Source organism: Ahaetulla prasina, chromosome 3 (genome assembly GCF_028640845.1).
Source record: "Ahaetulla prasina isolate Xishuangbanna chromosome 3, ASM2864084v1, whole genome shotgun sequence".
NCBI classification, from domain to species: Eukaryota; Metazoa; Chordata; class Lepidosauria; order Squamata; family Colubridae; genus Ahaetulla; species Ahaetulla prasina.
This window is the reverse complement of record NC_080541.1, coordinates 83,204,233-83,230,583: the sequence shown is the minus strand read 5'-3', so window position 1 is coordinate 83,230,583 and position 26,351 is coordinate 83,204,233. Positions and strand designations below refer to the sequence as shown.

The following is a 26,351-nucleotide window of genomic DNA, read 5'->3' as shown; positions in this document are numbered from 1 at the left end:
TTTGTGTCCCTTAGTGCGCATGCGCCACTCGCCGGCCCTCAGCAGTGGCGGCGGCGAAGAAGGAGTTTGGGAGTTCAAAATGGCTGCCCCGACGTTGGTGGAGTTGGCAATGCGGGGACACGGGTAAGGCTGGTTTTTTTATTTTATTAATTTAAAGATGATAATTATGCTTGGCCTTGTTAGCTGCGTTTCACTTAACGAGGAAATGGGAGGGAACGGAGGGGGGAGGGGAAAAAGCGAGCGGAGGGCCTAGAACGCGCCATCGACGAGCTGTTATAACGGTCGCTGGGAGGCCTTCGTCGGGCCTGACTCCGGAGTTCTGGCTGCTTCTTCCCCTTCCCCGAGCCGTCATATTTAGTCCTACGGTTCTGACCTTCCTGTCGCTTTATCGCTTTGCCGCTCAATTGGGAGAGGAAGACCTTAACAAATACTTGGAAGCTGGTCCGAGGGTTTGCCTTCGCCTAACGGCTGCTACCTTCTAATGCCCTCCGCACGATCCTCTGATGAAGAAGGGGTGGGGGAATGTTAGGGGGGGAAAAACCCCCGACTCTTTGAAAAGAAAGTCGTCTTTTGTCCTCATTAAATCGTGTGTGGAAGGATTGGTGCATGTGTGGTTTTCCTTTCTAAATATACTCCCAAATAACATGCACAGGAGGAATAATCTTACCAGTGATCGGACTTTTTTTTTATTATGGAGGAACGATATAACAAAATAAATCCAAGTGCAAATTAAGTGATCACGTGCACATTTATTTCAAAATGAATTTAAAAGGATTTTTTTGAGGTAAATGGGACTTGGTAAAATGGGAATGTGAGCCTCCATTTTGGGGGAGGGGTGTTGGCCACTGTTAAGGTTGATACATTGTATCTCTGTATTCTAGATCGTTAATGTTCACTTTTCACTGTTTATTCTAATGTGTTTCAGGTAACTGAGAGATATTGCTCCTTATGAAGGTTTGACACAAATTGTACTCCCCTATAAACTACAGTAACATTACATAGGGTTAGAAGAATTTGATCCTTCTCCTTGACTGATTTAACAACTTGCACTAAGACGCAAGTGTGTTAGAGACCAGTCTGCATTATCCCTCTGACCTTTGGCTATAATGTTGAAGACCAATGGAGGTGGGCTCCAACAGCATAATGAGTTGGCTAGTATTAGATTCTATGATGCTTTGTACACAATGTTATAGAAGAAAATTTGCCGAATTCACTGAAATTGGCTGAGTTTCAATAGCTATAAACAATTTTAGATATAAAAATGACATACTAAATAAATTTTTGACAGTGAGACAGTAAAGTACGGTGCCTGTTAAACTTCTTTAAAGTTCTATTCCATTTGATTAGTCAGTTGCTAAATATAGTGAAACAACTATAATGACTTCAAGCCCCAAATAAAAATGATCAGTTTCTGATCTGTCTGTACAGTTGTTCATTGTGCACATGCCTTGGTGTCTTTCCTTCTTTGCACATATTGCCATTCTTGTTCATTGTCCTTGAATCAATACCCATCTAATGTTTCAAGATGGAGGAGGAAGGGTAGAAGAGACCCTGAGCCAAGCAACATCTCTCTCTCCACCTCCTCAGTGATACAAAGGTGATCTCTTGCTCCTCACCACACTCCTTCAGTTTTTTTTTCCCATTTCTTTGTCTACTCCCCCAGTCCAGCCCATCCTATAGCACTCCATTTCGATTTTTAAAAAAAAATCAAGCTAGCCTGATTTTTGTATTAGACTTAGGCTTGAAAGCCAGCTTGTGACTTTGGGCCAGTCACTTTTTCTCAGCCCTCACAGGATTGTTGTCGTGAAAATAGGAGGAGGAAGGTATGTTAGATATATTCGCTGTCTTTAGTTGTTTATAAAAATAATAAAGGTGAGCTGTAAATTAAATACAAAAACTAAAAATTCTGATGTGGAGAAAAATGTTATAAGAATTTTGTAAACCATGTTTCAGAATCAACAGATTAATAAGCATCTAATAATATGCAGTTGCAAAGTATTTTAAATGTCAGGTTTTTTGGAACAATCACGTGTAAAGCAAGCACCATATATCTTAGTACCAGAGTTTTCTTTAATTGAACATATGGATCCCAGAAAATTTTCCTTTCACATTGGTTAAAGACAAGTCAAAGAGGGAATGTTTTATACTGTCACAAGATGGCAAATCTGATTCCCTGGCATTTCATTTACTCGTTTCTTTGTCATTTCTACTTCTTGTGTGAAATTCTAAATATTACATCTTTATAACTGGAATCAATTTCCACCCATTTTCTAGTTTACCACTTGAATTCTATCATGTGACATTTATTTAAACAGTAGAAGTAAACATATGTACACCCAGCAGATCATTTTGCTATCTCTCTGCCTAAAATGATTTAAATTATTTAAATATCTTAGAATTGTCTGATTGTAAGATATAGCATAAAGAATATTTTGTTGATTTATATTTATTTAGATTCTGCTTTTTGAAATATATTTACAGAATTGAAGAAGCTGATATATCTGAACGAAGTGCAAATGAAGAAAATGGAGATATTTCAGAAGGAGACCAACCACAAATTAAACATAGTCGACATAAAAAGAAGAAACACAAACATCGAGGCAAACATAAGAAACACAAACATTCTTCAGAAGAAGATAAGGACAAAAAGCATAAACATAGGCACAAACATAAGAAACATAAACGAAAGGAGATTGCTGATATCTCTGATAAAGAAGATGGCCCAGCAAAAAGAACTAAAATTGACTTCTTAGCTCCTCTAGAAGATTTAGAGAAACAAAGAGCATTATTAAAAGCTGAACTTGAAAATGAGCTAATGGAAGGAAAGGTTCAATCTGGGATGGGATTAATATTACAAGGATATGAGTCAGGTTCAGAAGAAGAAGGAGAAATCAATGATAAGGCGAGAAATGGAACTAGATCTGCAAATAAATCAAATGTTAAGGGAAAGCTTGAGATTGTAGACAATAAAAGTTCAAAGAAACGCAGTAAGAGCAGATCAAAAGAACGGACTCGACACAAGTCTGATAAAAAGAAAAGCAAGTCAGGAGTTGATGGCATAAAAGAGAAAGCTACTAGAAGTAAATCAAAAGAAAGAAAAAAATCTAAAAGCCCATCTAAAAGAATAAAGTCTCAAGATCAAATAGGAAAGTCAAAATCTCCAACCCTTAAAAGGCGCTCTCAAGAAAAAAATAGGAAGTCACGGTCTCCTCCTGAAGATAAAACTAAAGCAGAAGATAAGATCAAATCAAGAGATCGTAAAAAATCTCCGGTTATTAATGAAAATAAAATTAGAGATCGTAGCAAAAGATCCAAATCTCCAATAGAACAAAGAAGCAAATCCAAAGATAGACAATCAAGATCGAAAGATCGAAAATCCAGGAGATCTGAGACTGAAAAAGAAAAGAAGCTCATCAAATCACCTTCAAAAGATATGTCATCAGGTAAAGAAAACAGGTCTCCTAGTAAAAGACCTGGTCGTAGTCCTAAAGGAAGAAGTTTATCCCCAAAACCACGAGATAAACTAAGACGCAGCAGATCACCCCTGCTTAATGATCGCAGATCTAAACAGAGTAAATCACCATCTCGAAATCGGTCTCCTGGTAGGAGAGCAAAGAGCAGATCAGCAGATAGAAAAAGAAGAGAATCGGAAAGGAGACGTTTTTCTTCTCCCAGGTAATGCTGATGGAAAAAAATAATGATTTTGGTTTAGACATTATTCACAATTGTGAAAATGGGAGTGGGTGGAGGATAGTTTTTGCCAGTATTTGCCAATATCATTGCATGCTCCAAAAATCTGCCTTTGGGATGGTATGTATGATGATGATGATGATATGATATTCATGTCACTTCCTGGCTGTTAGTTATATTGCAAAGCTGTCCTGTTTTAGAAGATGAAGTCTGGGGGGACCTAAAGAATGTGCAATAAAAAATTAAATGTTTAGAGTGCGATAGAATGGGTGAGCATGTGATTTGTTTATTTTTGTAGTGCCAGTCTGTGACTTGTATTATTTATGAATTGACTCATTTTCATTGGTTTCCCCTACAGTGCTATTCTGTTATTTTCAGTAGAAACTACCTGCCTATTGACTACTACAGTACAAAAAATCAACAGACTAAAGATAGTTTTACATAAAAATACATTCTACAGTAATCAAACTCAAAGAGAAGCATATCTATGGCAAGAGTCAGTTTACCTTGAGGGGATTTAGAGCAATGTATATTATTTAACTGCCATCAAGTCTAGCCATGCTTTGGGGGTTTGTTTAAGATATCTCTGTTTTTGGACTCAGTGAATGCAAATGATTATAAAAGAGCCACTCTTTTTGATAATAAGGGCAAGTTGCAGAGGCAGTGCAATTCAGAGATTAATAAGAGAAGTATCAGGTGGAAGCACATGATCTGGTCCTAATTGGCAGATAAATTGCTGGGTTGTATGAGAATCTGAAGTGTGGTTGTATTGTTCAGAACAGAAAAACACATTGAATATAGTAATAAATATGTTTGTATTTTGAGAATTCTAATTTGACAGATCTTTTCTTAACGAAGACGTTAAGCTTGTCCTCTTTATTCTTCTGTACTTGTAGTTTATCAGCAAAACATAAACGGATTAAATAACTAATGTAAATTAAAATATTTTTAGTAAACAATCCTCAATTTCTTAGTATATTGGAATATAATTAGTGTTTGTGTTGTTATAGTTTTATTTTGGGAATCAGTTCAGTGATATCTGTCAATATGCTTAAATTAGTGTGCAGTCATTGAATATAAATATGTCTTGCATTTTAAAATGCAGCATATTTTAAAAGAATTTCAAATTCAGTGGAATTTATTTCTGTATATCTTTAACTGTTATAAGATGAAATTAAATTACATGAAAACTGAAAATCTGTTGAAGCAACACATTCTTAGATTTGACAGTGAATTTTGGTGATGTATGTTTTAGTTTCGTGTAGCTGGCATAGCTATAGAATCAAATCTAAAATACTGACACAAAACTTCCATATTTAACATAGAAACAATATCACTAATGTTTATAATTTAATGTAAGATTTTCATGAGTTTGAATGGATTATAAGTTACCCTAAGAAATGCATTTTTATCAATATTTATTATTTATTTTATTTATTATTCGAATTTATATACCGCCCTATCTCCCAAAGGACTCAGGGCGGTTTACAGGCATATAAAACATCAAAATCAATAAATTAAAATAATCCTTAAAAAACTTATTCTAGCGCCCGAATTATTAAAAATAGAAATATAAATATCAAATATAAATATTAAAATCAATTTAAAACCCCTCTAAATTTAAAAATCTAAGCCAGTCCTGCACAGATGAATAAATGTGTCTTGAGCTCGCGACGGAAGGTTCGAAGGTCAGGAAGTTGACGGAGTCCTGGGGGGAGTTCATTCCAGAGGGTGGGAGCCCCCACAGAGAAGGCCCTTCCCCTGGGCGTCGCCAACCGACACTGCCTAGCTGACGGCACCCTGAGGAGTCCCTCTCTGTGAGAGCGCACGGGTCGGTGAGAGGTATCTGGTCGCAGTAGGCGGTCCCGTAGATAACCCGGCCCTATGCCATGGAGCGCTTTAAAGGTGGTCACCAAAATCTTGAAGCGCACCCGGAAGGCCACAGGTAGCCAGTGCAGCCTGCGCAGGATGGGTGTTATGCGGGAGCCACGAGGGGCTCCCTCTATCACCCGCAGCCGCAGTCTGAACTAACTCCAGCCTCCGGGTGCTCTTCAAGGGAAGCCCCATGTAGAGAGCGTTGCAGTAATCCAGGCGAGACGTCACAAGGGCGTGAGTGACCGTGCAAAGGGCCTCCCGGTCCAGAAAGGGGCGCAACTGGCGCACCAGGCGAACCTGGTAGAACGCTCTCCTGGAGACGGCCGTCAAATGATCTTCTAGGGACAGCCGTTCATCCAGGAGGACGCCTAAGTTGCGCACCCTCTCCATCGGGGCCAATGACTCGCCACCGATGGTCAGCCGCGGATTTAGCTGACTGTACCGGGATGCCGGCATCCACAGCCACTCTGTCTTGGAGGGATTGAGCTTGAGCCTGTTTCTCCCCATCCAGACCCGTACGGCCTCCAGGCACCGGGACAGCACTTCGATAGCTTCGTTGGGGTGGTCCGGTGTGGAAAAGTACAGCTGGGTGTCATCCGCGTACAGCTGGTACCTCACACCGAACCCATTGATGATCTCACCCAGCGGCTTCATGTAGATGTTGAACAGAAGGGGCGAGAGGATCGATCCCTGCGGCACCCCACAAGTGAGGGGCCTCGGGGCCGACCTCTGCCCCCCTGTCAACACCGACTGCGACCGGTCGGAGAGATAGGAGGAGAACCACCGCAAACGGTGCCTCCCACTCCCAATCCTCCAACCGCGCAGCAGGATACCATGGTCGATGGTATCGAAAGCCGCTGAGAGGTCTAATAGGACCAGGGCAGAGGAACAACCCCTATCCCTGGCCCTCCAGAGATCATCCACCAACGCGACCAAAGCCGCCTGCTGTAACCGGGCCGGAAACCGGACTGGAACGGGTCTAGATAGACAGTTTCATCCAGGTGTAAGGAAACTGATATGCCACCATACTCTCAACAACCTTCGCCGCGGCGGGTTGGAGACCGGACGATAATTACCTAAAACAGCCGGGTCCAGGAAGGCTTCTTGAGGAGGGCCTCACCACCGCCTCTTTCAAGGCGGCCGGAAAGACACCTCCACCAAAGACGCGCTCGTAATCGCCTGGAGCCAGCCTCGGGTCACCTCCTGCGTGGCCAGCACCAACCAGGAGGGGCACGGGTCCAGTAAACATGTGGTGGCATTCAGCCTCCCCAACAACCTGTCCATGTCCTCGGAGCAACAGGGTCAAACTCATCCCATAAAATGTCACCAAGACCACCCTCAGCCGTCTCACCCGTATCACGCAATCTTGGTCCAAACCATCCCGAAGCTGAGCGATTTTATCGTATAGATAACCGTTAAACTCCTCAGCACGTCCTGCAGCGGGTCATCCCGCTCCCCTGGTGTAAGAGGGAGCGGGTCACCCAAACAGGGCGGCTGGGCGGTTATCTGCCGATGCAATGAGGAGGCGTAGCTACGCCTCGCTTCCCTCAATGCCACTAGGTAAGTCCTAGTATAGGACTTCACTAGTGTCCGATCAGCTTCCGAACGGCTAGACCTCCAGGAACTCTCTAGGCGTCTTCTCCGGCGCTTCATCCCTCTCAGCTCCTCGGAGAACCAAGGAGCCGGTTGGGACCTGCGCCGGGTCAGAGGCCGCAAAGGCACGACACGGTCTAAGGCCCCCGCCGCGGCCCGTTCCCAGGCCGCAACAAGTTCCTCAACCGAGCCGTGAGCCAGACCCTCAGGAAATGGCCCAAGCTCCGTCCGGAACCCATCCGGGTCCATCAGGCGCCTGGGACGGAACCAACGTATCGGCTCCGTCTCCCTGCGGTGGTGAATGGCGGTCAGAAAGTCCAGGCGAAGAAGAGAGTGATCTGACCATGACAAAGGTTCAATGACTATTTCCTTTAAGTCCAGATCTCTCAACCACTGACCAGAGACAAAAATCAGGTCCAGAGTGCCACCCCCAATGTGAGTAGGGCCATCAACTACTTGGGTCAGGTCCAAGGCCGTCATGGAAGCCATGAACTCCCGAGCTGCCGTCGATGACGAGCCGGAAGATGGCAAGTTAAAGTCCCCCATGACTAAAAGTCTGGGGGTCTCAACTGCCACCCCAGCCAGCACCTCCAGGAGCTCGGGCAGGGCGGCTGTCACGCAGCAAGGAGCCAGGTACGTGACCAGCAAGCCCATCTGACACCTATGACCCCACCTCACAAAGAGGGATTCACACCCGGCAATCTGAGGTACAGCTCAAATATGCTGTTTGTATACTTTTTCTGATAACTTTTAAATGTTATATTTTATTAATTTGTTATTAAATGAATCATTAAACTGGGAAAAACTGTTACGACACTTAAGAATTTACAGAAAGGAGATAAACGAGGGATATGATTGAGGTATACAGAATTATAGGTAGTATGAATAAAATACACAAGGAAAAGCTATTTTTTCTTTTCCAAAATTCTAGAATCAGAACCATGAAATTGAATACTGAAAGTATCAGCACAGAGAAAAGGATTTTTTTTAACCCAATGTATAATTAAACTTTGAAAATCATCAACGTGAGACTTTTACTAGCTGTCAGTTTGGCGAGCTTCAAAAAATAATAATAATAAGACCAATTCATTGAAGTTATAGGAAACAATGGCCTATTAACCTTGATGGCTGTGTGACTGCCTCTGAAGGCCATCTGTTGTGTGGGGTACTATTAAGCATCTTTGCTCAATTGGTTGGCTGCTGTAAGAAAAAACCGCTGGATTAGATGGGTCAATGTATGATTTAGTAGGGCATCTCTGTTCTTGTGTTGAAATCCATTTCACAACTACAAGAAGTCTAGATCCAATGCACCAAGTTTAACTTACTGTAGATCTAAGCTACATTAATGAAAAGAAAAACCTTTTTAGTGATGAGAAGATTTTGAAACTTGGGGAAAACAAAATTTTCAGGTTTTCCTTATGCAGATTTTATACAGTATGATTAAGCTTAAGTATATTGAATGTGAGAAAGCAAACTAATGTCTGTTGAATTAGTTGCATTATTGCTAGAGGCAATAAAATAGTTGAGGATTAAGTGTAGACAGTAGCTAATACTTTGCTGAAACCTAAAACTGCTGTAATATGTTGTATAATATGAAGAAAGTATTATCTGATCAGTAGGTTAATTTTGCTCATGATAATATGCTTTGGTTATTGCAAGAATCTTTTTACTAATTCTGTAAGTAAAGTCACATTATTACATTGTCTAGTGTACTGCTTTTTAAATATATATGCTACTTTGTCCCATTTATGTCTTGAAAAGTAGTGGGTAGAGTTAATACTTTTTTGTTTCTATAAATATGCTTATACTATATCTTCAGTTTTGTAGTCCAAATCATGTATATTGCTGAAATGCAAGGCAGTATATTTTTTTAAAAAAGAATAGAATTCTTTCTGAGGAAAGCAAAAAATGTGATAGTTAAGAAATGTTACTTTTTTGCCTCCCTCAGATGATAACACCCCCCCCTTTAAACTGTACATCGTGATTTATCCACAGCTGCTTCTTTCTTGAGTCATTTTTTCTAGATTAAGCATTTCAGATTTTATCTGCCACACTGTAATCATTTTAAAGCTATCATTACAGAGTCTGGCTTTACTTTCATAGCTTTTTAAAAAAAACCTTATCCTTAATATTTAAAAATATTTTTCTACAACAATTTGGATAACAGTGAAGCCTGTTGTGAATTTTCACTTTATTATTTTCCAGACTAGTTTTACAACTGTAATCTGCAATTAAGTAAACTAATCCCTTCTGTTGCCCATTTTTACCAATAGCCAGCAGGGTAGGAATACAATCACAATTGGACATTTAAAATATACTGTGAGTAGTGATGGAATTAAGCCACCACTTGAGATTTAAAATACATGTTAAATGAAACTTTCTAGTAGATCTTATGCAGCTTAATTACATATACTCGATAATTACATTTTTGCTTAATCTCTGGCTGGTAGAACGGTTTTTCTCTACCTGGATTGTCTCTGCAGGTAGATTCTAGTCCCTAATCTAGGTTTCTGGATTGTACATGCTCCATTTGAGGAGCTACTCTTAAAATAAAACTGCTGACATAGATCCAGCCTCTCCAGTCCATCTCAGGATCAGCCAACATTGCCAGGCTTTCTAGACCCATTTTAGATTGTTAGCCACAAGTGTCTTCTATCAGAGTCCTGTTTCTCTTTACGGAGTTTTGTTTTTTCTTTATCTGTTCAGCAGGCCCTGTTTGGTTTGGGAAGTAACTAACTTCTGTTTTCAGGTTCTACTTATCAGCTCACTAGAATAAAGTGATTGTTTAGTTGTCTTGGCTCTTCATGATAGATTCACAAAAAGACATACCTCCTCTAGGCTATCATGCACATTAATAATTTTAGTATGGTTGGCACCACTGCAAACTTCAAAGAAAAAATCTATACAGTAGTGATATTTATGCTTTATTGCATGTTTTTAAAATATGTCCCTAATAACTACATAAACACAAGTGCAGGAGGTTCAGATTAATGTATATGAAGATACAATTTAAACATTTCATGTAATTTAGATGCTGATAAATTATGTTTCTTTCTTTAGAAATAACACTGTCTTTAGTGTTACTTAAATTTCTGTTTTCTAGATTCTTGGTTTTAGAATGTAAACTAGGAAATAAGTCTTGTTATATTTCATTCCTTGTCAGCAACCTACCTCAAAGATTGTGAAAATCTTTCCAGCCTGATATCCTCTAAAGCAGGGGTGTCAAACTTGCAGCCCGCGGGCTGGATGCTTCATGTGCCCCGCCTGGTTTAGCAAAGGAGGAAAAAGTCCCGATACGTCACGTGACACCACTGAGTTTGACACCCCTGCTCTAAAGCTTCTGAACTACATAGCTCAGATTGCTAATCATCAGAGAAGATGAGATCCTAAGTTTGAGTTAGGTAACAAAACCATCCTTTTGTTTAACATTTTTCTTCTGTTTAAATTTATCTGTTAAATATTCTTTTCTAGTTTAATTTCGGATTGAACTTTTAAAGTGGCTTTCATCGAAGGTTATAATTCCTTTTTCTTTTTTACCTGCTTCAAGAACACGAACTAGAGATGACATCCTCTCAAGAAGGGAGCGATCAAAAGATGCCAGTCCACCTAGATGGTCTCCTTCAAGAAGAAGATCCAGGTCTCCACTTCGACGAAGATCTCGCTCTCCACTTCGACGTAGCCGGTCTCCAAGAAGGAGAAGTAGATCTCCTCGGAGGAGGTAAAAGCTGTATAGTTTGTAAGCAAAATGAACACTGTACAAGTGGCATTGTCCATTAGCATGAGGGGATTGATTTTCTCCATCTTTCCACCTGTCATCAAAATACATCAGTATCCTGAAATCTCTTGTCCCTCTGAAGCAGATTATGAGAATGTGTAATGCTCTGCAATAGGGAAGATTGTGCTATCTTTTGTTACATGATGCAGTGTAATCGTATCTTTATGCTAAAAAATAATGATTCTTTTCAAGGTGAGTTTACTTTTTCCAATTTCATAGCTGAAACTTCATGTCAGATTATATTCCTTTTTGCCAATAAATGTTTGAATAATAGTATCAAACAAAATGAATATGGTTGTTATAAAAGTACATATTTTGTTAAATCCATTTTCAGAGACAGGGGTAGACGTAGTAGATCTCGTTTGAGAAGGCGATCCAGATCACGAGGTGGCCGTAGACGACGGAGCAGGAGCAAAATAGAAGATAAATTTAAGGGAAGCCTTTCGGAAGGAATGAAGATTGAGCAAGAATCTTCATCTGATGAAAAGTAAGTGTTGTATTTCAGTATCTCATATAGTGAGATACCCTGGAATGATAAGAAACCTTAAATTGTGAGCTGAAGCTAGTGAGTAAAGTAAGTTGTAATGGATTTGCTTTTGTTGCATTAGTCATTATGTCGTTCAAGTGCTTTTTTCATTAAGATGGGATAGAAACATGGTAAGGAAAATGATTTTTTTTTCAGTTGTTTTAAAACTCTAGAAACTGGATTGGTATTGAAGTAGTTTAATAATATAACTGAATATTTAAATATTAACTATGAAAAGTCCTGGGAACAGGTGAAGTACTGGATGATTGTTGGATGCTAGATAATCTGTATCAATACTTTGGGAAATCTTTAGAGTAGATCATAAGGAGAATTCTTTGTAAGCACCTTAAAAGCAGTGCAGTGGCCAGCATGGATTTGCCAAGAACAATTCTTGCTAGACTAATCTTATTTTATATTGACCCCCCCCACTAGATTTTTAAAAAAATGATACAAACTAAATTATCTTGATTGTATCAAAAGTTTATCAAAATATTAATAACCACTTAGTTTGCTCAGTGACTGACCCACAAAAAAACCACATAAAATAGGGTTACTTGCTTAACAGCCACCACAATTTACTACTGTAGTTCCAGGGTAAATTACTGTCATAAGATGAAGACTACCTGTACAAGGGAGACTAGTCTTCCCTATACAATAACTGAAATAAACATAATTTGTGTAATACAATATTTATTGTAATTTTTAAAATCCCACCTTCATTATTTTTATAAATAACTTAGGGCAAACATATTCCTTCTTCCATTACCCCAATAACAATCCTATGAGATGAGTTGACTGAGAGTGTGACTACCCAAAGTCACCCAGGCAGCTTCATTTCATTATGAAAAGGGGGAAAGTGTTTCTAGTTCCCTGGAATTCTTTAAAATAAAACAATTCTTGTCCATAAAAGTGTAGAACTTCCTGATAGTGTTGGAGTTGAGAACTATAAAATGGACATGCATCACAACATGGGAGAAAATCCACTTTTCCCTCTAACCAGCTTGCTTCAGGAAGACTTTCTAATTAAGCTTTTAAGATACGGTAAAGAAAACTAGCTGCTGCCTAAGGACACAGATGAAATTTTCTGTGAATTTCAGGCCAAGAACGTTGAATGTTATTTTGGAAATATGTGTTCTTGTATCAGTACATACAGTACTAAGATGTCAAATGGTTAATTTATATAATACTAGCCTTGAAGACTTCGATGTTGAAGAAGAAGATGAGGAAGCTCTAATAGAGCAAAGAAGATTACAGAGGCAAGCAATTGTGCAGGTTTGTTATGTTGCTAATTCTATTCAGACTAGACTAAAATTTTAAGTAGACTGAATTATTGGACGAAATGTCATTTACTTGTAACATCTTGGAGCTGTCCAGAGTTTGCTTTAAAACCGCTAAATAAAAAGTTGTAAATTCCAGATGTCATGTACACAAGGTTGTAATTGTAATTGTCAGGTGTTAAAATAATCCTACTATTCAAAGTTGTAATGGCTCTGAATGACATTTGTTAAAACATTTATAATGTAGGGCCTTTTTTTTAAAGGGGACCTTTATGGGTTGCACAAAAGAAATCTTTGCAATTAATGAAAACTGAGGAATTCTTAAATTTATATAACAATTGTATGTAGAGCTAGATGTCTGCCCATTATGGATAGAAAAGAAGTATGCCTCCATGTTGAATCATTGTTTTGTTCAGTTTATCAAGGCATTAGCTCAAACAGCTGCTGTACATTATTATAACCAGTGGAGTGATATAGCGAGCTTCAAAACATAGTTCATATTCGCTAGTGTGTGTTCAGATATTAAAATGGCCTTGCAGTCCGAACATTTTCTGACATAATTGGTTGCTACTATGTATCTCCCCACATGTGGCAGCTGAAAGAGGAAAGTAGTTAAGAAGAAATAGATTGAAAAAAGGACTTGCATAGTAAATGACAGGCTATTGCAGTTTGGAATGTACAATATGAAATAGATTTCTCAGTCTAGAACTGCCTGAATGCATATTTATTTATTTATAAATCAAATTTAGAGACTGCTCATCTCACAGAGCAACTCTGGGAAGTGTACAATTAAAAACATAAAAATAGTATATTTCAATAAGAGGAGGTAGTTATAAGAAGAATAGAACAAAGTTAAAAGGTGAGGGGGTTGCCTTTAAGGTACTTCAAAATTTCAAGGTTGTGTGCTCTGAGTGAGTTGGCAGAGCCAGGTATTCAAACTCTTCCAGAAGAGTATCTGCCATGTAGACCTTTAAAGCACATAACCAACTCCTTGAATTGGACCTGGAAGCAAACTGGCACCCAGTGCAACTTAGCGTAACAAAACATTACATGCATCGCTCTTGGGGCATCAAAATTTGCTTTTGCAGCCACATTCTATACCAGCTGAAGTTTCCAGATAGTTTTCAAGGGTAAGCCCCATGTAAAGTGAATTGCAATAGTTCAAGTGAGAGATGACCAGGGCATGAGTTGCTGGGAGAAGTGCCTCCATATCCAAGAAGGAACATAACCTGTGCACAATAGGAAGTTGATTTGCTTTTATAGCAGAATCTTAATTCTTGGGAGGTTGCTCTTGGGCTTCAGGAATGCAGCAAAAACATAAGAGATATAAAATGCAGATATATAGTGCAGGAGGTGCAGTGAATAGATTCTTTCATAATGCTGGAGGAAGTATAGATAGCATTTTTATTTATCTCATTATCAAATCCAATATAAATTATGGCTTTTTTCCTTTTTAGAAATACAAGTACTTAACAGAGGATAGTAACATGTCAGTGCCATCTGAACCAAGCAGCCCTCAAAGCAGTACTCGCAGTCGTTCCAACTCACCAGAAGGCATTCTTGAACGGGTAGCAGCTGATGTTAAAGAGTATGAGCGAGAAAATGTGGATACTTTTGAAGCCTCAGTGAAGGCAAAACACAACCTCATGGCAGTTGAACAAAATAATGGTAACAATTACAGAGTTTTTAATACATTCTGAAAAAATAATTACCAAACAATCAACAGCAAGATATTTACATTAGGACAGCTAAGTAAAGCAATTTACGTTCTTAATTTATAACTGAATTTAAACAATATTTTTGTTACTTGTAGCTAAATAGCAAATTAGCCAAATTATGACTGAAGCCACTGATGGACTTGAGACACTGAAGATAAAAATATATTCTTGATAGACTTAATTTATAGACTTTAAAGATTACTGTTCAATCTTTAGCACAATAGGTGAAGTGTACTATATGCTGGGCAGACTTCTATTCCTGCAGTATGATTTTCTCCTTTCATTCCTCTCCCCTTCCTGCAACTTCCTTTTGTCCTCAAAAATGTTCTGCTGGGAACCCTCTGAAGTACATTTTCATGGCAAAAGTTAAGAGAAACTACTACTTGTTTCTCTTTGCAAACATCTTTATAGAACTGAATAAATGAATTTCACCTAGTTTAATGTCACTTAATACAATATATCAGACGGACACAGTGTACATATTTCTAAAAAACACCATGTATTAGCATTTCAAAGTTTATTTAATATGGTAATAAATATAGTATCATGTATTTAATATTAAGATTTCTTACAGTTAAAAGAAAAGTAGAAAATTGAATTAAATGTCCATTTCTCTTAGCTAGTATGAGTATTTCAGCTCACTCTCATCCTTATATTCTCAAAAGCAGAGAAACTGTTCCATATGCAATGATAAATTGATCTACATTACCTAGTTTTACAGTCAGCTATAAAACATCCTTCTAGTTTAAAAATTAAGGTGTACTAGAAAACCCATGCTCTGTTGGGTTTTTGTCATCATTTCAGATATATTTCCTAAGCAGAGAAACCAAATGACCAAAAGCACTGGGAGCAGGGGCAACTTCCAATTTTCTGCTGGCTTGCCCATTGAGTTTTCTTGTGGGAATCTGGCACAGAGTGTTGAAAACCTCCCCTCCCTTTTTCTTCCCAGCAAGCAAGGGAGTAAGTGACTGCTGCTAAGTGGGGGAGGGATTGTGAGACTGGCTGGGAAACTATCATGGAACATTGAAAATGATTATGTGACCACAGCAACAATGCAGCAGCAGTCAGAAACACTTGAAATTGTCACAGCTTTTCCAAGTTTCATTCCCTTAGGAGTCATTTATACTGGATTTTAGACATTCTGTAAGTTAGTCCATTTGAGGTATCTTGGTTCAAAAATTGTTAGCCTTTGATGCACCATTTCGCCCAGTTCAAGATCATGATGAGAGCTTTAGTAGTATATAGGTTGCAGGTTTTAATTTTGGAATCTTTAAAAGTTGAAATGAGTGTATTGTGTAGTTTAAACTAAGTGAAAGCTGTTTGGGAGATTAAGCTCTTAATTCCTATCTTCTCTTGAGTTGAGGTGGCACAGCTTTCTCCATTCAGAATTGTAAAATTAACCATCTTAACTTTAGTGCTAAATGAAAATCTTATTCTTCAGTCATTTCAAGCCCATAGATTTTAATTGACCATCTTGGTAGTGTTTATGGATTGTTGGTTTATTTATGGATTGTAATTGTGTATATGTCATCCAAGATGATGTCAGATTAATTGTACATTCTCTGTGTGTCTTTAAACTTGTTTATCATTTCATTTTCTTTTATTCTAAGTCTAATTATTTAAATATTTGTTTAAGGTTCATCTCAGAAGAAAATCACAGCTCCTGATATGTTTACAGAATCAGATGATATGTTTGCTGCATATTTTGATGTAGGTGCACTTATAGATACATTTTATCATGGTTGTTGAAATACAGCATTTAGTGAAACAAATATATAAAAACCTCTTAAAACTCACTAAATTATTTCAAGAAACAGTTTAAAATATGATTCTTCAACTGTTTTTACAATCTTTGGTTGATTGTGCAATTTCTCAGTGTGATGTAAATGGGTAAATATTAAAATACTTTTAACTTTAGTTAAATATGCACTGGTATCTTACTCTTAGGTTAGTAGATATTTCACGTATAGGTTGCTTAATATTACTTATCGCAGCAATGTATGAATGTATGCTTATGGTTTATATACCGCTTTATAGTGCTTTACAGCTCTCTCTAAGCGGTTTATAGAGTCAGCATATTGCCCCCAACAATCCTCATTTCATCGACCATGGAAGGCTGAGTCAGCCTTGAGCCTGGTGAGATTCAGTCTGTCAAACTGCTGGCAGCCAGTGATCAGCAGAAGTAGCCTGCAGTACTGCACCCTAACCACTGTGCCACCACGGCTCTCTCTCTCTCTCACACACACACACACAATTCAGATATTTAAAATGTGATGAAAAAGCTTAAGTCTTTATTTCAGAGTGCACGTCTTAGAGCCGCTGGCTTTGGAAAAGACTTCAAAGAAAATCCAAATCTCAGGGATAATTGGACTGATGCTGAAGGATATTACCGTGAGTATAGTCGCTAAATTTCTTTCGTGTTATCTGCTGAATAACATTGGTAAATTAATGTTTTTTATTATTAAGGTGTCTTCATTCTGCATAACTAATTTGTATGTAGCAATGCTCTCACTAGTTCTTGTGCTTTGTTTTGAATACCCAGGGCATCATATATGCTTTTCCCCCCCCCCCCATTCTCTCCTCCCTGTTCCAGGTGTTAACATAGGTGAAGTGCTAGATAAACGTTACAATGTGTACGGTTACACTGGCCAAGGAGTTTTCAGTAATGTGGTTAGAGCCAGAGATATGGCGAGAGCAAACCAAGAAGTGGCTGTGAAGATCATTAGAAACAATGAACTTATGTAAGTGAGAAAGTTCAAATGCTTTTGATTGTATTGAGCCATTCAATAATAATAGCAAATAACAAATATAAAAGAAATCCTGATGAGCAGAATTTTGTTATTTATTTAAAGTGTCACATTTATCAATCATATGTATAATTAACTGAAATTAAATTTCAATGGTTAGTTTTATTCACTAGAGAACAGGGTTTTTCATATGCCATATTGCTTAAATCATTAATATATTTAAATCAAATGTTTTACGTAATTTAACAAATAGCATGTGGGAAAATGCAAATTGTTTGGCCTTGTTTAAATATTTCTGGCATTTAACTTATTCATTAAATAGTGACTTAGCCACATGTTATAGAAAAAATTGAAATGTTGTCTATTTCCTTAACTTTAGTTGTTCTTTATAAATTTGTATGACATTTGAAGGGAACCTTTGGCAGCTCTCTTATCTCTCTTAGTATTTAAGCCAGAAACAAGTGATTTTAAAATGCAACAGAAGTAAGATGTTACTACAGGTGTGCACAGAACAAAAATTATATAATGTGCAAGTTTGGCAAATTGAAAATTTGTGGACTTTTAGGGTTATTTTTTCCAGAGCAAGTTGCAGTAGAATCCTAGCTTAACTGTGTACACAACTAGTACACTAGTACACATCTCCCATGCTACCCTCAGCAGCTTCTACCATGACGATCTCACTGATCTGCTTCCTTTACCATCCAGTGTCGTCTTTCTCTGCACTCCCATAGCTATTGCTACCCCTAGTGCTGTCCCCAGTTAAGAGCAGATTCTCAGCATGGCTTTCCTTAACTTTTGCCAATTCCTTCCCTTCTCTGTCTCCCCTCAATTGCAACCAGTGCTCTTAGACTTACTTTTCCCCTCCACTTAATTACATTGCCACCACTACCAGGAACAGCCTGTTCTCAATGACATCCAGAATAAAGCAGTCCTGTTCTGTTTTATGGACCCAAAAATGTGCACTGCATTTTTCCTCTCAAACCTTCCTAAGCTTGGAACACTGTATGCCTAAACAGTTTACATATACCCAGATTTTGCTACATTTAATAGGAAAGGGATACATAAGGAATTTCTCATAGTTCTTAAAAACCCAAGTGCCCAGAATTTGCATTTTTATTAATTGATCTGGTTTTGAATGGATATGTACTTCAAATTCGAACTTTTTGAAATGTTGATCAAAAACTATAACATTAAAAATTATATGATTGAATATAGACAGAAGAGGAGTTTGGTTTTTGGGTTCTGTAATAAAAGTATATTTTTTCAGGCAAAAAACTGGTTTAAAAGAACTGGAATTCTTGAAGAAGCTCAATGATGCAGACCCTGATGACAAATTTCATTGTCTACGTTTGTTTCGACATTTTTACCATAAGCAGCACCTTTGTCTAGTATTTGAACCTCTGAGGTATGTATCAAAAAGTAAATTTAAGCCCCTTTAAAAATAAGTTTTATCATACTGATTTATGAAGTTTTACATTGTTATAGTGCTTCAGAAATAGTTATTCCGCCAGTTTAATGATAATTTTCATATTTAATGAACATATTTGAGAATTAATATAAATCTGTTCATCTATTCACAGTTTAAGGGTACACATGCACTGGTCTCCACTTCCCTGTTCTAGTCAGCAAATTTAAGACTTCTTTCATATGTTAGTAGTTTTTATCTAATAGCTGTAACTGTAACGTATAATTCTTGATTGAATAATAAAATATTAAATTAGTGAATTCTGACAGAGAAGAAACAGTATAAAATCAATAAGTGGAAAACATAAATTTTTTAATGTGTATTTGAAGCACTTAACATAAAATCCTTTAATTTATGTGCAAATATTGAAGCAGTTTGTCATCTTGAAAAGATAATTTGTTTTCTTAGCATCAAATTTCTGTCAGTTTTATTTGAAGTAGACGTTGAAAAATAACACACTGCAGTTGCTAAGAAACATCCATACTATAATTAATGCAAATAAGTTTTCACAATTACCCATCTGTTGCTTAGCTGCTTGGTTTTCATACAAATCTAGTTAATGAACTTAGCACACCTGCTCTTTTCAATAGTCCTTTGCAAGTAATTTGAAGAATAAAAAATACTATGTAAACATTTTAAAAATATATTTATAATGAGTCATTTTTTAAATATTATTCTGCAGATTTTTGTAAAAATGAATTTTGTGTATTAAGTTTTGTTATAGTTTCATTGTATTGGTTCTCAATTTAGTATGAATTTACGAGAAGTTCTAAAGAAATATGGAAAAGATGTTGGTCTCCATATAAAGGCTGTGCGATCCTATAGTCAGCAGTTATTCCTGGCCTTGAAACTTCTGAAAAGATGCAACATTTTACATGCTGATATCAAACCAGATAACATTTTGGTAGGTAATCTCAGTTATAGTTCTATAGCAGTTTCTTTGAAAGAGACAAGAATATTCATCATCTGTAACATTATAGTTGAATTGCCATATCAGTTGCTCTCATTGCCATACTGTCATTACATTGTGTGTGTGTGTGTGTGTGTGTGTGTGTGTGTGTGTGTGTGTGTGGTCCCAACATAATCTAGGATTACCTGGCAGGTAAAGGGGGATTTCTATTGGAAGTGCAAAAACATTGTTCAGATGATATGTAGAAGTTTTTTGCCCATTTTATATCAAAGTGGAAAAATGTGAATGGCTTATGGTTTGGATTATTGTGACTTCATTTTTTTATTGAATTATCAAGTGCATAAATTCCAGTTTTCAACAATGTTGCTACAAACTCCTCTTTAATAGGAAATGTATCACCTTCACAAGTAAGATCAATACATTGCAACATAGTCAACTTCTCAATATTTTGATATTTTTGCTTAAAATGTTGAAAGTTACTATCTGGATTGTAGACTAAGGCATTATTGTGTCCACTATTCTGTTTCTTAATAGCCTTTAGCAGATCATTTAAGTGTAATGATTAGCATGTGTGTGTGCTGTGTGTATAATAAATTACAAAAAAAGGGATTTCTATTGAAAGTGTGTGTGTGTGCGCGCACACACACATGCACATATAGTAGTGGCACTCATTACTTTTATCCATAATTATTATTTTTGCTTCTTTTAGGTGAATGAATCAAAAACCATTTTAAAACTTTGTGACTTTGGATCAGCTTCACATGTTGCTGACAATGATATCACACCGTATCTTGTTAGTCGATTTTACCGTGCTCCTGAAATTAGTAAGTTAATCTACTCTGAATTTAAGTTAAAATTATTAGTAAACATTAATTTAACTAAGTCCTCATTTTTTTCCCTTGTTGAGAACTATGCCACCATTTTTGCCTTTTTCTAGGATCCTTAGTTTGTTCTTCCCAATCTTTTTTTCCTCTTGGTTGATTCTCTCCTCACAACTTGGTTCATCTATCCTTCTTGGTCCTTCCTTCTGTTCACTGGAGAAGCCTCTGCATCATCTGAGTATCTGCCTGACAAATGAAGAATTTAACATGGAATTTTGCACGTGTGTTAACTTATTCTTACTCATCCTGCTTTTTCCAATTGAATGGAACTCAAGAGATGCACATTTGAAACAGTATAATGCGACTCAGACTTTGCTACATCATGCAGTATTATTTTACCGAATCTCTCTTCATGTACCACTTAATATTTTACAGAAGACAGCTAGTATTTCCATCAGTTATTTGTAAATGACAAAATAAGGAAGAAACAAGAGGAAAATTACAGCTAGACACTTATCTGAGTTGGTGACATACAGAACTATTCTAGATGTTATAATTGATTCTCTTTTCTGCCAGGCTGATTTTAGAAAAAGTAATTATATTTATTGCAGTTTAATATGACCAAATAACCTGTAATCTAAAATTATTCTCCTTCAGTTATAGGCAAAATCTATGACTACGGTATAGATATGTGGTCTGTAGGCTGTACATTGTATGAACTTTACACTGGGAAAATATTATTTGCTGGGAAAACCAATAATCATATGTTGAAACTTGCTATGGACCTCAAAGGAAAGATGCCAAACAAGGTAAAGAAATGAAATCCTTATAAAAATTAGCAAAACAAGGTGTCCCCCCCCCCCTTGAAATATCCAATAGCCAGCCAACTGTGTCCTGTGGAAAAAGATATATAAATGTTGTTGGAAATTGCTTATAGATGTAATGCTAATTAATGTTAAATCACAAATAAACAGTATTTTAAGTAAAAAATAAAAATCCAATACTTTGTGGAAGGGTGGTGTACACTTGTTTCAGTTTTCTGGAGTTAAACTTATAGTGTATGACAGAATGATTGAAAGTTTTTTTTTTCATTTTAAGAAAACATACCAAAGTTCATTTTTGCATTCACCCGTCATTGAAATAAATGGGTTTACTGTTTTTAGGATAAACACTAAAAAGCTGCACTTTTAACATTTTTTAATGCTGTTCTTTTTAGATGATCCGAAAAGGAGTGTTCAAAGATCAGCACTTCGATCAAAACCTCAACTTTATGTACATAGAGGTAGATAAAGTAACAGAAAGGGTAAGTAATAGCATAAGCAAGATTGTTTTCTGTGGCATCCTTAATTAAAATTTTGCATGAAGGTGTTATATCTTCCACAAGATATTATTCCACATTTGTTTACAGGAAATTGTGAGATATAGTAAAGAATTCAAAACATACTAGGTGTGTGTATTAGGTATGTATATGTTATGAGGAGGGTAAACCTGAGCTGACCAAAAGACTTGTTTGGTTTGGTTGCATTTATTTATAAAAGATCCTTCTGTCCTCTTCATGCTATTATTCTTAAAGATCTAGGTTTTTTTAACCCAGACATTATGAGAAACAGGTAGCTATCACTCTAGACTACAAGAAACATACTTTATGTTAAATTACAGTTCCATTTCTTACGGTTCCAGTGCTTAGACTCTGAAAACAAAGAGCCAAGAAAAAAAAAGATACATTAAAGCCTTGTAATTTCGAATGGTCACTAAATGAACCGTTGTAAGTTGAGAACTACCTGTAGTTACAATACTGTGGAAGTTTTGTTTTCCCTTTCCTGTTCTTCCAATTGACAACACTAGGGCCATGGTACAGTTATTATTTGGGGAAAGTGTTTTGCTTTCAAAAGCCAAATTTCAATTGTATAATGTGTAATCTCTTAATTGGACTGGTGGTTTCATATTCTTGGTAATTTTACTGTTATCTTGAAAATAAATGCTGGATGCCCTTGTCTTGGTAGGAAAAAGTGACTGTGATGAGCACCATTAATCCAACAAAGGACCTGCTTGCAGATTTAATTGGGTGCCAACGCCTCCCCGAAGATCAGCGCAAAAAGGTTCACCAGTTGAAGGACTTGTTGGACCAGATCCTCATGTTAGACCCAGCTAAACGGATTAGTATCAACCAGGCCCTACAGCATGCCTTCATCCAGGAGAAAATTTAAATCCAGTGAAGATATTCAAAGGGTTTGAATAGTTAATATACAAAGACTGATGAAGTTTCACTGCAATTTATAAATGTACATATAACATATAAATAATTCCCCTGCAAAATTGAGGAAGAATGATATATTTCAATTAACACAAAGGTGGATTATTTCTTTTAGAAATGTTAGAGTAAATCTGTTTGTCTCATGTGAAGATTTTTTCACTGTAGAATTATTTTAATTGCCAAGACTGCACAGGAGTACAGTGCTAAAATATATGGTTGCAGTTCCTCTGAAATAATACATACACACATCCGCACATGGACTATATATATATAAAAAAATCTGTGATGAAATATCAGTAAGACTGGGTGGTTGATTTTGGTTTTTAGCAAATTTGGCTTCATTTTTGTCTCTGAAAAATGGCCAGCATAAATGCTGTTTATATTACATTTTCCTAGGTGTGTGCGTGCAGGCCACAGCAGCATGCCCTTGGTGTAGTCAGTGCCGAAAGGGGTCTGTTCCTTCTTGAGCCTGCCCACAGGGATGGTCTCCTCTTTTAAAGCAGGTTGCGTACAACTTTCAGTACACTGAAGGTAAGCTAAACCATCAACATCACTGGTGTTTAAGATGTTAATTGTACTGGATCAACTGACAAACGAGAATCGGTCACTCTGTAGCAGAATTCCCTGCATGTTTTATAAAGGAGATATACCTATATATAAATATATATATAAATATATATATTATTTTCTGGCATTACAACTGTGGCATAATTCCAGCTTGTGTTTGATCATCACATTCAAAGGAAAAAAGTGGAGGAATGTGCACTTGATGGAGAGAGCGCCTTCAGTGTACTGTTTATATTACTTTTTTAAAAATATCAACTTGCTACATAGACTTTATACCTTTTGTTAAATACAGTTCACGATGGCATAAAACCAGTACTTAAGTCATTTTCATTTACTAACAACAAATGCTAAGCTCTGGTTCCAAAAGTCCTTATCTCCTCTTGGCCAGATAGAAAGCACCACAATTTTTTTTAGCTATTTGTATGTCATTTGAAAATGTACTGCTTTATGCTAAAGGTGTTTTCATTTGTTCATTGTTTTCATTATTTGTGATCATGTTGTCTTTCAATACAGGCATAAACCTTCCACTCTTGAACAAAGCAGCTGCTTTTTAAAAGCGGTAATTGCTTCTTTACCTTTTATTTCTTTTGTAAATGAAACTTTAAGAAATGTGACTTTAAAGTGTTGTCTCTTGCATAAAATAGTTGACATTCACTTATTGTAAAGTGAAGATTGTTCTGCTGCATGTAAAGTGGACCATGCAGATTTCTGTATGTTTTCGGTATGCATCATTAGATAATAAAGTCTTTTGTGAACAAGGCATTGGTAGCCCTTTTTAAAAGATTTTTGTCTCCGGCGTTGCCGACTCAGGTAAACCATAAGAAGAACTTTCCTTTTTAATAGTCCTTTAATTAAAACAATTACTAAAAGATGTGATCCCCTGAAAGATTTTAGACTATTAATAATTGACAATTCAATGTAAATATTGTCCCAAGCCCCCTGCAGATATTGTCTGCTTTCATTGTTAAGAAATTTATTCCTGTAGGTTATTGAATTAGATGCAGGTTTTAACTAATGTTTGTGCTGTTTTTCTTACTTTTCCTTTTTGATGGTGCTGAGAGAGACAAAGGAAAGCAAGTCACAGGCCACTCAACGCCTACTCCAGGGGGTCTGGTTTGCTGAGACACCATCTTCACCTTCCTAACAAGGTTATTTCTGACAGCATGTGTAGATAAACATTTAGCAACAACTTTAAAAATAGTTTGTTCATCATGAAGATACCCAACTGAATCAATTGTTTGCCAGCCCAATCTTTTTTATTAAAAGCAGTTCATACAACAGATGATTCGTGTATGTTGCCTAGCTAAAACTTAGATGCTTTATAATATTCTGAAGTTTATAAGGATTTTTAAAATCCATAAAAGGCATGTACTTAAAACGAAGTCATATTTAGTGCAGCCAAACCAATTGTTTGCTATTGGGATGCTTCCTAGGAGCTGTTCCCTACTATAATGGAATAACAAACTACGACAGTAGTTGATAATATTGTCTATTTTGAATCTCTACGCTGTCTCTCTAATGTTACTTAAGAAGCAGTAAATGTGATTGTCAACTTATTTAAAATGTTTCTTGTTTGTGCAGGAAACAGAAAGCAACTTCACTGAAAGGAAGATATATATTACTTGATAGTCTTTTGCACACACAGTAAAGGGGCATGCTGTTTTGACAGTGCTATCAGCCGCCCTTGCACATCTAGTGGCAATATGACACATGTCATAAAATGTGATGGTCTTCACCATTTGTTCGTGTCCCTGCTTCCAAATAATAAAAGACAGTTGTCATGACAATTCCAGTAGCAGCTACAACCTTTCCCCCCCTCCCCCACTTATGGCTACAAAAATTTTAAATTTTCCTAAGAAAAAACAAAGTTGCTTGTTTACTTATTCTTTGTGTTATAGGTGCCGTTCAAATGAAGATGATGGCAACCAGAAGACATGAACAAAGGTTTCTGTTCTCTAAAAGATATGCAAAACATTCTTATGTCTTTTTTTTTTAAAGAAAAAAATTCTTTTGTTCACAGCTCACAGATATAGACTTCATTTACACTTTCTCATGCCAGCAGTTCTTAGCATAGTACTCTTGTGATGTTTTTTGGTTTTGGTTTTCTTTATAAAAATATTTGTTTCATTTCTGGATAAGATTTTTATTGTAGTAAAACCGAGATAGGCAACTGATTATATTTCAAATCCATTATAGAGCCTCCATGCACGCCTTCATGCTTTATCGGATTGCCAACATAGCTGCTTAAGACTTTATAATGGTATAGTTATAGATGTAATACACATTAAAGTATATTTGGGCTGCCAACTATTAATACTCTGTGACACTCTGTTAAAGTTACATAAATGATTCAGTCGTTTTGCATTGTTTTAAGCAACACAGTATGTGAATCTGGATGTCTGTATTAAAAAAACATCTGGATTCTGGTTTTGTTAAACTATAGAATCTAATCCAATCCATACTGTACTGGTAGTTTAGTTTTTGCCTTATCCAGCAATCCTATTAGATGTTATAAACAAGGTGGTTTCACATGGAGGCCAATCTAAGTTCAACAAAAGATCTTCAAAGGGAGGATATGAAGAAGCATAAGTGATGTTTAAAATTCCTAATTTCTGTAACAGTATTTCAGAGTTAGAAATATATTTTAAGTACTGTATGCTTTATTCTGTTCATTGGTGTCTTGTGCTACTGCGTAGATCGTTATAACAGAAAAAATGTTTAGGAACAATTTTGGTAAATTATATTGAATACTCTGCTAATAATATGTTTCCCTTCCTATATAGGGTAAGTGGAAAATTTGTGACAGGAATTTACATGGCTTGATGTGAAATCAAGAAGCTGAACCAGTCTGAAAATTCAGGATAATAATGTCTTTGCCACTGAAATTGACAAGTTGTAACACAAGAGTTTTGAATCAGCACAAAACAGAAATTTTCTTTAATAAAGCTTCATTTTCTATTTTAATATTGCCTCTGATAAAGCTTATTTTTCAGTTTCTTTGTTTATCCTATATTGTAATAGGTAATAGTTCAGTAACACTATGTGCCAGCAGCCTAGTAATACAAAACCAGTTTATTAATAGATGGTAAACAGAAACAGGTCACATTATTCATTTGTTTCTCTGGTGGTTGCT

General features: G+C 36.8%; 1 protein-coding gene across 4 annotated transcripts; it reads left to right on the top strand.

The window, feature by feature from the left end:
* On the top strand, nt 1-26,182 carry PRPF4B (pre-mRNA processing factor 4B). 4 transcript variants are annotated; one of them, XR_009154304.1, is made up of 19 exons: nt 1-123; nt 2,482-3,675; nt 10,706-10,876; nt 11,268-11,420; nt 12,650-12,731; nt 14,194-14,404; nt 16,091-16,164; nt 16,755-16,845; nt 17,048-17,195; nt 18,469-18,606; nt 19,417-19,570; nt 20,286-20,400; nt 21,055-21,206; nt 21,614-21,700; nt 22,401-22,496; nt 23,048-23,182; nt 23,732-24,366; nt 25,117-25,162; nt 26,002-26,182. XR_009154304.1 is itself a non-coding variant. In XM_058176194.1 (15 exons), exons 1-15 carry the CDS (start codon nt 20-22, stop codon nt 22,602-22,604), a joined length of 3,078 nt encoding a protein of 1,025 aa, XP_058032177.1. In that variant the 5' UTR covers nt 1-19; the 3' UTR covers nt 22,605-24,600. The 4 variants fall into 4 exon arrangements, 1 of the variants encoding a protein (XP_058032177.1); XR_009154303.1 differs by having other exon boundaries at nt 23,048-24,366; XR_009154302.1 differs by having other exon boundaries at nt 22,401-24,366.
* The last annotated feature ends 169 nt before the right edge of the window (nt 26,183-26,351 follow it).